This window comes from Myotis myotis, unplaced genomic scaffold, assembly GCF_014108235.1.
Source record: "Myotis myotis isolate mMyoMyo1 unplaced genomic scaffold, mMyoMyo1.p scaffold_m19_p_6, whole genome shotgun sequence".
NCBI lineage: Eukaryota > Metazoa > Chordata > Mammalia > Chiroptera > Vespertilionidae > Myotis > Myotis myotis.
The window spans coordinates 33,354,644-33,366,301 of NW_023416368.1; the positions used below are offsets into that span (position 1 = coordinate 33,354,644).

General features: G+C 57.0%; 1 protein-coding gene and 1 pseudogene across 1 annotated transcript; both read left to right on the forward strand.

Moving 5' to 3' along the window:
• Positions 1 to 724: 724 nt before the first annotated feature.
• PITX1 (paired like homeodomain 1) lies at positions 725 to 7,044 on the forward strand. The gene is given in 4 exon segments (XM_036314253.1): positions 725 to 1,143; positions 1,146 to 1,260; positions 3,462 to 3,694; positions 5,629 to 7,044. Coding segments are annotated over 4 exon segments (978 nt in total). The 5' UTR covers positions 725 to 1,095; the 3' UTR covers positions 6,211 to 7,044.
• A 3,659-nt stretch (positions 7,045 to 10,703) lies between these two features.
• On the forward strand, positions 10,704 to 11,144 carry LOC118657902 (annotated as a pseudogene).
• Positions 11,145 to 11,658: the final 514 nt, after the last annotated feature.

Consider the following 11,658-nt stretch of genomic DNA (forward strand, 5'->3'; position numbering starts at 1 on the left):
ACGTTTCATCTGATTAGGAGCCATCAGTTCTATCCCAATCCCGGAAAATTGACTGCGGTGCAGAGGCGGGGGCCTAAGAAGCAGCCTTGGGGGAGAGGGTCCAAGCTAATTAGGAGGCGGCATCCGGGGGCCCATTAGAGCACAGGCTGCTGTCACTCAGTCGGGCGCAGGTCCCGGGAGAAGAGGCCGAGGAAGGAGGGGCGGGCGGCCCCTCGACGAGGACGCTGCTGGGAGCTGACGGACGGCCCTGGGCTCTGCCCCTGCCCTGGCTGGCTCGGAGGCGCCCGCTCGGTGCGCTCCTGCTCGGTGAACATTCACTCATCCCGAGCTGTTCTCGCCCAGGGGCTGGGGACCTCTGGGCCCAGACAGCAGTTGATTCTGAGCGAAACAAGTCACTTGGGGATCGAAGTGGGCACAAGCCGCGCCGGACTTGCAGGCCAGACGCGTTTCTTTTGTGCGGCCCAGGGAGAACTCGGTGTGTCACCGGGGAAGGAGGGAGAGGCCCGGTGAGGCCGCGGGGGGTGGGGGGAGGGGCGGGAGGCGGCGGGAAGGTGCCTGGGAGGAGGAGGGCGCGGGCGAGGCCGGGAGGGAGGGCGGCAGAGAGGGCGCGCCGGCAGCGCGGGCGGCTCGGGGCTGGATTCCGCCCGCGCTCCCTGGCTCCCTCGCTCGCTCGCTCCCTCCTCCCCAGCCCCCTCCCACCCGGGCCCACCCCACCCACCACCCCTGGCGCAGGGACTGCTGGAACCTGGAGGTGCGCACTGTCGCTTTAAGACAGATTCTGCCGGCGCCGTCCGGAGCCTTAGAAACCGGCCCGGGATCGGGAGCCCTAGCCGGGGCCGGGCGGGCGGCTGAGGCCCGAGCGGCGGGAGCGGAGCGCGAAGCCGGGCGCCCGGTCGCGAGAAACCGCTGCTGCTGCCGCCCGCCTGGCCCCGCAGCCCCAGGCGGTCCATGGGGCAGGCGCGGCAACCTTGCGGGCGCGGGCAGCCCCGGGGGGCGGCCGCTTAGGCACTGCGCTCTTGTCCCCGCAGATCGCAGCCAGGGCGGCCCGGCGCGCCCTGCCCCGCCCCCGGAGCGCCCGCCACGGTCCCCGCCTCCATGGATGCTTTCAAGGAGGGCATGAGCCTGGAGCGGCTCCGGCCGCCGCAGCCACGCAGCCACCGGCGCATGACATGGGGCCCGCCTTCCACTTAGCCCGCGCCGCGGACCCCCGGGAGCCGCTCGAGAACTCCGCCAGCGAGTCGTCCGACACGGAGCTGCCAGGTAAGCTCGGCTCCCCGCGGGGCGCACGCGGAGCCTGCCCCGCGCACAGAGCCGGGAGCAGGGCCCGGCCTCCGCGCCTCGCGTCGGGACCGGTCCTTTTCCCCATTCTCCATTTGACCGTGAACGCGGAAATTTACACGCTTTAGGGAGCGGACATTTAGTGCCCTCCGGGGGCATCTCCACGCGGCCCCCACGCGCCCTGAGGCCGGCAGATGCACGGACCTACCCCCGGAGGGGCGGACAGCCCCTCTTGATGAGGAGCGAATAGAACGGGGGAAATTAGGTTTTCGCAACTGGGGTGCCATGGGGCCGCTCAACCAAATGAAAGGAGCAGATCGAGAAGGTGGTGAGTGAGAGAAAAGTATCCAGAGAGACAGCGAAGGGGACAGACACACCGACAGTGGGTGACAGATTGAGGAGATACCAAAGAGGGGGGGGGCGGCAATAAAAGTCAGAAAAGCAAACTGGGGTCGAGGTGGAGACAACCTCAAGGAAAGGAAAACAGACGGAGGACAGCGAGGGAGAGCGGTCCAAGGGATGCGGCCCGACTCCAGGCAAGACCCCCCTCAACTTGGGATCCCGGCCCCACGCGCGCCACGGGAGCCGGAGCCGCTTGGCCGCCCGGCCAGGGCTTGACTCTGCTCGGGCCACGTCTCCCTCCGCGCTGCCGGACTCTCCTAACTCAAGCCTTTCTTCCCGGGCCCAGGCGGGCCGCGCGAGCCGAGCCGTGGCCCGACCTCCCCGTCCGCGATCAGCTACCACACTCGCCATCCGAACACGGCGGGCGGCGTTGGCGAGCTCCCCACTCCCCGGCCAGGGGGGTCCTCCTCTGCGTTCATTTTTTAATCCACCGCCGAGTGTTTCTCTACGTGTTTTTAATCTCTATTTATTTCTGTTTCGCATCCCTAAGTGACTTTCTGAGAGGTTCTGTTTGCTTGGTTAAAAAAAAAAAAAGTCAACGCTGGACTGTACTTTTGTTTTCAAAAGTTTTAAGCATGGCCTTTGCTTGGTTTTTATTTTTAAAACCCAGAGAAATATGTCGTTATAGGTTGCTTTTTTAAAACCAAATCTGTGAGCATAAAATTAAATTTTAACTGTATTTTTCGATACAGAAAGAAGTACTACAGTAGGTATATTTCTCTGGAATTTAGAATACCTACATGCAACATTATTCTTTGGGAGATTTTTAAAAGTCGATCCAAAATGGCGCGTTTCTCGGGTAGTTTTTCAAAATCCATTTACAGGAGTGTTGCTTGGGGAATTTAAGTTATCTGACTATAGTGTTGTATTTCCCTGGGATTTAAAAATTACCTCAGAAGGACATTACTGAGCGGGGGTTAAAAAGCTATCTACAACAGCACATTGATTTGTAAACCCCAGAGGAGTAAGTGCCTGTGCCTCCTGGAGTTTGTACACGCACAGCACTGCATTCAGTTAGGGGTGTGTTTGTGGCTTCTTACTTTACATCTGCTCTGTGTTCCTACCTGACTATTTTTAAGAGTTTCTGACCCTTTCTATGCTTGCAGGCTTAGAGCTGTGAACTTTTTTAGGCTTCTGTGTTTTGCTTCTAAGTTCTTTTTTTATGTTTCAGTGTTTCTAGGACTGCGTGTGTTTTGTAGCTACAAGGGAGAGAGGCTAGAGCTCCAGGTCACCTAGACAGTCTGCCAGTCTGGGCTGCCCAGGCTGCGGCTGGGCCTCCGGACGTGAGGCCTGGAGCTGAGGCCGAGAACAGGACTGTGTCTGCCTGCCCCGAGGGGCTCCCAGGCAGCCCTGGGGAGAAGAAAGTGGAGGGCTGCAGGCCATACCACCTAGTTCATGCTCCACTGACCAGCTAGCTTCAGGCTAGAAAAATTAGATCCTAGCTCAGAAAAGCAGAGACCTCCCTTCAATTTAGACTGACTCTTAAAAGTCAATTGCCGCTGACATTAGCAGCTGGGCTCAAGCCTAAAGCAAGCGGGGAGAGCAGGCCCTGCCCTGCCAGGAGCCTAGGCCCGCGGCTCGGCTCCTCTCCTCCAGGCACCCAGACCAGAGGTGCCTACCGACGACCAGGCAGGACGGGCTCCCCCCAAATGGGGACGAGATCAGGGTCCCTGGCGGGAGGGAGGGCCGCCAGCGCCGATGGCGGGTTCTTCGGTGGAGCCGGGACGGGTACAAAAGGGCATAAGCCCAGGGTGACGGGCGTCCCGTCCTGCCTGCTTCAGAGAAGGAGCGCGGCGGGGAGCCCAAGGGGCCTGAGGACAGCGGTGCTGGCGGCGCGGGCTGCGGAGGCGCGGAGGACCCCGCCAAGAAAAAGAAGCAGCGGCGGCAGCGCACGCACTTCACCAGCCAGCAGCTGCAGGAGCTGGAGGCCACGTTCCAGAGGAACCGCTACCCCGACATGAGCATGCGGGAGGAGATCGCCGTGTGGACCAACCTCACGGAGCCGCGCGTGAGGGTGAGTCGGGGCGCACGCAGGCGGCCGGCGGCGCGGCCTCTGCCGCAGCCCTCGGAAGCTTAGACTCGCGCCCAGACTTTCACTTTCCCACCACTCGGACCTGCTCCCTCTCTCCACCGTAGCAGATTCCACCCTAAGCCCAGTCTGCCCAGTGGCCGCCAAGCCCTTTGGCCGCTAGCACCCTCGGCGGTCCGGTCGGTCCTTCAATCCCTCTGACCCGCATCCTACCTGACCCTCGGGCTCTACTGCAGCCCAGTCCAAAGACCTGTGGCCCCAGGAAGCGTTCCCCGCCCCGGAGGGCCCAGGGCCCACTCAGATGGGACCACCCGAGACAGCGCAGAGGGTTCCCCGCCGCTGGGGACCTCAGAGTGGCCGGCGCCTGCCTCCCCCGGAAAACGAAAGGGAAAGGCGGGTCACCCCTTCCTGGAAGCCTGCGAGAGGCCCGAAGGGTGCCTAAGCTCCGGGTCTCAAAAATGTCTGGGATAGTGGTCCCATTCTTACCGGCTTCTCCAAAATCTCTGGAATTCTCCACCTGACTCCTCCCAGCTATTCAACCAGTCAGTAGCTGGGCCCTTGCCCTAATTCCCTTTCCTGTAGGGCTGGGGTCAGGGGGGTTGGGCGGGGGAGGGGGGGGCAGCTCTGGTGGATGCGTGACCATCAGGTCGAGTCCCTTTGGAGATATAAGATTTCTGACCAAGACCAGACTGCACCCTACTTCTCACCGTTTTGTTCCCAGTAAAAGCAAGGCTTTCCTGCCAGCGCAGCAAGAGAATCATTTCTTCTTTGGTGCACAAATATTTAATCATATTGGGAGCACGTCCCTAGCCAGACCAAAGTCCCACCTGGACTCCTGCTAGAACCCCAGCTCCCACTCCTCCCTCGCCAGGACGCCAGCCCGTGGGACGGGAGTGAAGACAGCACTCAGTAATCCTGAGCTCACTAATCCTGCCCAGGGTTTATGGTGGGCTGTGGGGTGGAATCAGGCCATGTCAGTGCGGGAGCCTAGAGAAGGCTGAGAGACAGGGCTAGCAAGTAGCTGGGGAAACTCAGCTCAGGGCTGCAGGACGGCTGGGGAGGGCAGAGGGAAGATAGGTGAGGATCCGCAAGGACCAGGAGTGGGGGAAGAAGAGGAGGTTCTTAACTAAATTCTGTGAGAGAAAGCGGAGAGGAGGTTAGAGAAACTAGTATGAAGTGAAAGGAAATTAAACATTTGCAGAGAAACATATCTGGCAAACTTAGGCGGCAGAGAAGAAATTAAATATTTAAGGGAGAAGCAAGAGAATCAAGTATTTGAGAAAATAATCAACTATTAAGAGAAACAGTGAAGGTCAGATATTTGGAAAGAAGGAAAAAATAAATATTTGGAGGAATCAAAATGGGGGACAACAAAGAAAATGGACTATTTGAAAGAGAAGAAAGTGGTTCAGATAGTGTGGACCAAATGAAAATAAACATTTGGGACAGAAATGAGAATATCAAATATTGCCCAAAAAGATGGAAACAAACTGAGGAATGAAAAACAGAGTGAAGAATGGGGGGGGAGGAGGAATATTCTAAGTTTCAGGGGGAAAATACTTTTTGTATTCAAGGGAGAAGAAAAACGACAGGCTATCTAGGAGACAGATAGGGACCCATTTGGGGAAGAAAGCAGAAGATAGCCTGGTTGAGAAAGGAAGAAAAAAAGGAATATTTGTTAAAACAGAAGATCTGTATATTAGAAGGAGAAAACGCATTTAATTTGGGAAAGAGGATAAAGATGAGAAAAAGGAAAAGACTAGTTTTTCCTGGGGACAGGAAAGCAACCATTATGGAGAAAAGGCAGAAAATATCGAAGAAAAGCGATATTCGGAGAGAAAGAGGCGAAGCGAGGGCTAGGAAGGAGGGGGTGGTCCCGCCCTCGGCCGCCCTGACCCTGTCCTGCCCCCTTCCCCCAGGTCTGGTTCAAGAATCGGCGAGCCAAGTGGCGGAAGCGCGAGCGTAACCAGCAGCTGGACCTGTGCAAGGGCGGCTACGTGCCGCAGTTCAGCGGCTTGGTGCAGCCCTACGTGGACGTGTATGCTGCCGGCTACTCCTATAACAACTGGGCTGCCGGCTACTCCTATAACGGCTACTCCTATAACTGGCGGCTACTCCATAACAACTGGGCGCCGCTCTCCACCAAGAGCTTCACCTTCTTCAACTCCATGAGCCCGCTGTCGTCGCAGTGCATGTTCTCGGCACCCAGCTCCATCTCCTCCATGACCATGCCGTTGAGCATGGGCCCCGGCCCCGTGCCTGGCAGGCCGAACTCGGGTCTCAACAACATCAACAACCTCACTGGCTCCTGGCTTAACTAGGCCATGTCCCCGGGCGCCTGTCCTTACGGCACACCCGCCTCGCCCTACAGTGTCTACCGTGACACGTGCAGCTGGAGCCTAGCCAGCCTGCGGCTCAAGTCCAAGTAGCACTCCTCATTCCGCTACTGTGGCCTGCAGGGCCCGGCCTCCGGCCTCAACGCCTGCCAGTACAACAGCTGACCGCCCGGCCGGCCACGAGGGCCGCGCGGTGCGGGGGGCGGAGGACGCACGCGGGGCCTCGCTCTGCGCGCCCGCCGTGTGCCCGCGCGGCCCCTCCTCCCCCGCCCCCCTCCGGGTTGGTTTTGTGTTTGCTTTTCCGGACCCCACTCTGCCCTCCAAAACCAGACAAAACAAAAAGACGTCGGAGCGAAGTGCCGCGAAAAAACGGATGAGTTGCAATTTCCCTCGGGATGGCGCAGGTGGCGTCTGTGCGCTTTCTCGGGCCTCGGCAGGTGGCCAGGCCCAGTGACACCAAGAGGATGCCCTTGTTGCCCATGTTCCCGCCGCCCTGACCCGGACTGTGCCCGCGCCTGTGAACTGGACGCGCTGGAGCCTGGCCTAGGCCCCTACGAACAAAGACGCCCCCTCCGAGCTGGGCCCGGCCGAGCGAACCTCAGCTAGATCCGCATCCGAGTTGGAGTGAGCATTGGGCTGGAAATGAAGGTGTCTAGCCCAGGACCAAGGACTCGCTGAGGAGCTGCATGTGGCCCTGGCGCGCCCCCAGGAGCCCTCGCTTGCCTGGCGCCTGGGAAAACTATTTAAAGGCTACGGAGCCGCAGATGCGGCGAGAGGATGGGGTGAGCTCGTCTCTGAGCACCCCAGCTTCCCCGCAGGCCCAGGTCCTCTGCTCCTCTCCAGGCTAGAAGTTGGCCCCCTGGTCCAGGCTCAGAGCTGCGGTGCAAGAAGAGTGGAGCCAAGCTGGGGAGCTCCGGCCATGGCCACGGCCTCTCGCTGAGCCCACTTTGCACACCCAGCTCTCCTGCCCACGCCCCTGTTTACAGTGTCCTTGTGTATGTCGACTGACTGTATAGAATTATAAATCTGTCTATATCGACTTGTCCATGTATGTCTATTAAAACCATAGTACGAGCGTGCTAACCACTGCGGAGCCCTGACTGCTTCATTCGGCTGAGGAGGGAGGTGGGTAGAAAGGGAACTTCGCCACCAAGGGCCCTGAGGGTAGGAAGGAAGAGCAGAGGCAGACCCCGCCAGGGCCCATTCCCCCACTTCCCCACCACCATTCCCGAGCTTTCTGCCGGCTCCCGTGAGGGCGCTGCCGGGCATTCTCGGCTCCCAATCTCTGCTTCGGGCGCTCACCGTCTGGGCTGCTCAGCCTAGAAGTTGCATGCGTGGGCAGCCCTAACCCGGGCCTCCTCCCAGCCCCCCTCAACACCCCGGCGCCAGACTGCAGGCTCTCAGGGTTTGCGCGATCCTTGTCTGCCCAGGGCGTTGGGATGGGACCGCTGAGCGCCTCTTTAGGACTAGGGCTGCCTTTCCTCCTGTGGGCCCGGTATCCCCACCTTGGAGCCCTGCCCTAGCCATTCCAGGAGGGTGCTGGATCTACCAGGGTCTAGCCAGGGCTCCCCCCTCTTTTCTCCCCGCCCCCCAATCCCACCCAGGGGCATGTGGCTTGCCGGGGAAAGCGTCCATCTCACAGAGCTCACTTCTCACATCCCTTCCATCCCAACTTGTTGGAGGCTCCGGGCTGCCTCCACCTTTCCCCACTTTTGGAAACTGCTGAACAAGACCAGCCTGTAAACTGCCTGTGAAGTTCTGCTTTCCTTAAGCGAGTCGCTTCTAATGGCGATACAAAATGTTTGTAGCTGCAGCCGGGAGGAAGGAAGGGCTGGTAATTCTGCTTTAGAATCACCTTGAGACAGGGATTGGCACTGCCCTGGAGCTGGACCCAGGCAAGCCCTAGCTGGGAATGGGGCACATCCATGGGCTTAGTCATGAGCTAATAACTGGAGAGCCCTGTGCACACATTCTCAAACCAGGTCAACACTGTGTTGTCCCTATTATACAGATGATGGAATGGAGGCTCCACCACATGATGTAATTGGGCCAAGGTCACACAGAGACAATAGTCTTTAGATTCCAAAGCCAGGCATCTTTGCACTGGTCTTCTCACCTTCAGATGAGGTGTGAGGAAGGGTCCTTCCTAGAAGATGGCCCAGCCTGATGCTGTAGGATTTGGAGTGTGGGGTTCTAAAAGGGACAGGGCCAGATACACAGACTGAAGGAGGGAGATGGGGGGAGGGAAGGCTGGGGCAGGGGGTGGAGCCAGACCACCCCTCCCCCAACGGCTCCAGTCCAGAGCTCTGACCCCTTACTGGCTGGAAACATAAACACAATCACATCTGGACTCAGAGTGCCTTCCCCAGCCTCACACATCTGCCAAGGCCAAGGGACCCTGGTTACAGTTGAAGGCAGAAGGCAAAGGAGACCTAGAAGGAGGTGTGACTGGAGGGAAGTGGGAAGCAGGAAACCTTCTTCTGGAAGTCAGGCACAGCTCCAGGTAAGAGAGGGGCCAAAGAGGGGCTCTGGTGGAGACTCAGAGTGTCTGTGGGGCCACAAGGCAAACAACTGCTGATGGCTGGAAGGGTAGAAGCAGCCACAATAACCCCACCATTCGTCAAGGACCATGGCCAACATGATGAGTATAAGACCCAGCCTTAGGCTCCACCAGCTATCCTGACCTAGCTGTTATGTGGCTGGTACAGCAGATAGTATCCAGCCCTTTCTAGCTGCACCAGCTGCAAGATCATCTCTGGAGGAGGGGTTGAGGTATATATAGCGCTCTGAAAACCAGATCCTCTGAGAAAAGGCGGAAAGTCCTGCTCCTGCTCTGGCTGAAGAAGACCAGGGAGGGGGTGTCATTCATTCAGCCAACATTTACTGTTTCTGCCCTTGGTGCTAACGGTTGAGCAGTGGAAAACAGACACAGTCCCTGCTCTCAGGGACAAGTAAACAAACGTGTATAATTACAAACTGGCCTGAGTGCTTTTGAAGAAGAAATGCTATAAGAAAAAATGAGTCCTGCTTTAAACAGGGCGATCAGGGAAGGCTGTTCTAGGGAGGAAGTTCCGTCTTCAGTAGCAAATGCTATCATTTATTGAGCCCATTTGGGGCCCAGGGTCCTGTGCTAAGTGTACACTCCTCATCGATGAGCCCCTATACCTGCACAACAATCCTATAAAGAAGGGTTTTCATTATCCCCTTTCCCTGATGAGGCCCCAAGGCTTAACCAAGTCAGGTCACTGGCCCAAGTTAACACAGCTGGAAGTAATGAAGTGGATTCAAACCTGGGCAATGCCCATTCTCTGCACTGGGCTGCCCCATGCCAAGCACATGGGCAACAGGGGCTGGGGCGGGGCAGGGCGTGGGGGTTATGGCCTTGAAGAGATCACAATTTCAGCTGGCAACACGAGACTAACTCCTGGAAATAGAAGAGCAGATTTGTTTTTACCTGTTCCTGACAAAGTGACTCCCAAAGTGCTGCTGCAGGTTTAGGGGGGACAGGAATTAGGGCAAGAGGCTGGTACCCAGCACTATCTGCAGGCACTGTGGGACACCAGAGGAAAATGGGATTAGCCACTGTGTGCAACCTCCAAGAGCCTGGCCATTGAGGAGAGGTACTGAGTTACCTCCCCTAGATTTATGGCCCCAGCATCCAAGTGGAAGTCACAGCTAGAAGATCTGCCGTGGAGGGGGCATTGCCCAGGGAGTCCAGGCCCTGGAGGGGGCTCTGTGATGCCCTTCAGCTCCCCCTGAGATAGGCAGCAGGGCCTCAGTCATCTAAAGGGCCAGTCTGGGAAATGAGAATCAGGGTGGTTTCATGGCCCTTGACCTCCCCATTTCCTGGGCCAGTCACTTGGCTCTGCTATCCCCAGGAACCTCTTAAGAGCAAGGGTTTGAGTTCTGGATCCACCTCTGAGTTGCCTTGGGCAAGAGACTTAATTAAGGTCTCTGAGCCTCTGTTTCCTCTTCCATAAAAGGGAATAACAACAGTCACTTCACACAGTTGTTTAAAGGATTAAAGAGATAATGTACATAGTGTTAATTGGGGTGCTGGTATTGTAAGTGCTCAATAAGTGGTTATTATTGATGGCGGTATTGTTGTTATTAAATATTATTTGGGGTCCAACTTTTCTGGGAGTCATGAATGTGAGTCATAATTGACAGTCCTGCTGACTTCCCCACCCCACCTTCCTTCCATCCCACTCCTGGAACCATCCTAGACTTGGACTCAGTAACCCAGCCTGGGAGACCCAGAGGAATGGTGCCCAGTCCCTGCTGTGCGCTGGGTCTGGGGACAGGCAGGTCAGCAGTCAGTACTCTGTAAGGGCTCCCTGCAACGCGGGAGGAAGATGCTTGCACACTTCTTTTTGTGTTAATCATTTCATCAATAGCTAACATCAGGCCTTTACCAAGCGAGCCCCAAGCCTCATACAAGCACTTTATAAGAATTACAGCCTTTCCTCCTCACAGGAGGGAGGGGATTATTCCTCTTACTCTGGGAAAAAGGGAGGCCCAGAGAGCACAGCTAATTTGGAGAGTCTCTCTTCCTCCGTGCTGCCTAGGAGGTGGCAGCCATCTCTTACTCAGTGCCCTTGTGAAACCCAAGATCATCAAAGCAAAACCATGGTGAGACACACTGAACAGCCATTAGGATGGCTGCCCTCAGGCCCTTGTGAAGCCCAAAATCATCAAAAAGAGGACCAAGAAGTTCATCCGGCACCAGTCATACCGACATGTCAATTAGCCCTAGCTGGTGGAAACCCAGAGGCATGGACCACAGTGCACAGAAGATTCAAGGACCAGATCTTGATGCCCAGCGTTGGTTATGAGAGCAACAAGAACACACAGCGCATGCTGCCCCGTGGCTTTCAGAAGTTCCTACTCCACAGCATCCAGGAGCTTGAAGTGCTGCTGATGTGGAACAAATCTCACTGTGCTGAGACTGCTCGCAGCATCTCCTCAAAGAACCGCAAAGCCACTGTGGAGAGCAGCCCAGCTGGCCATCAGTCACCAACCCCAATGCCAGGCTGCGCAGTGAAGAAAATGAGTACACGGATTGTGTGCACATTGTGTTCGTGTTAATAAAGCCATAAAATCCTGCCACCTGGAAAAATAAAATAAATAAAAAATGTGGGAGTCAGAGCCTGACCATGCTCCCATCCACTGTACTACCCACCCTCCTAAAGAGAATCATATTAGTACTGGGTGGTGGGACTGGGGGAGGGGGGGATGAACAATTATAATTCATGTCAAGAGGTTGGGCACAGCTGGGCTCTGGGAGAGAACAAAAAGGCACCAGGCCTTGAGACTTACCTTCACGGAGCTCACTCCACTGGCTGTGAGAGAGCAGCAGGGGGCATGGGTGACAACAGGGACTGAGGAAGTCCTGAGGGGTGGGGAGCAGAATGGGAGGGGAGCATGAAGGGCCCCCATCTCATTCGCTGTGACAAGTTTCTCATTTCCTAGATGGGTACTTCCCGTCTGCCTCCCTTTGGAAGCCCCCACAGGCTTCCTCCTGCCCTTGCCAGCCTGCCTCTTGCCCCTCTCACCAGGGGAACCCAAGTTTCACAAACCTGTGTTGACTTTGCAGGGCCCTGAGCCGGTCTC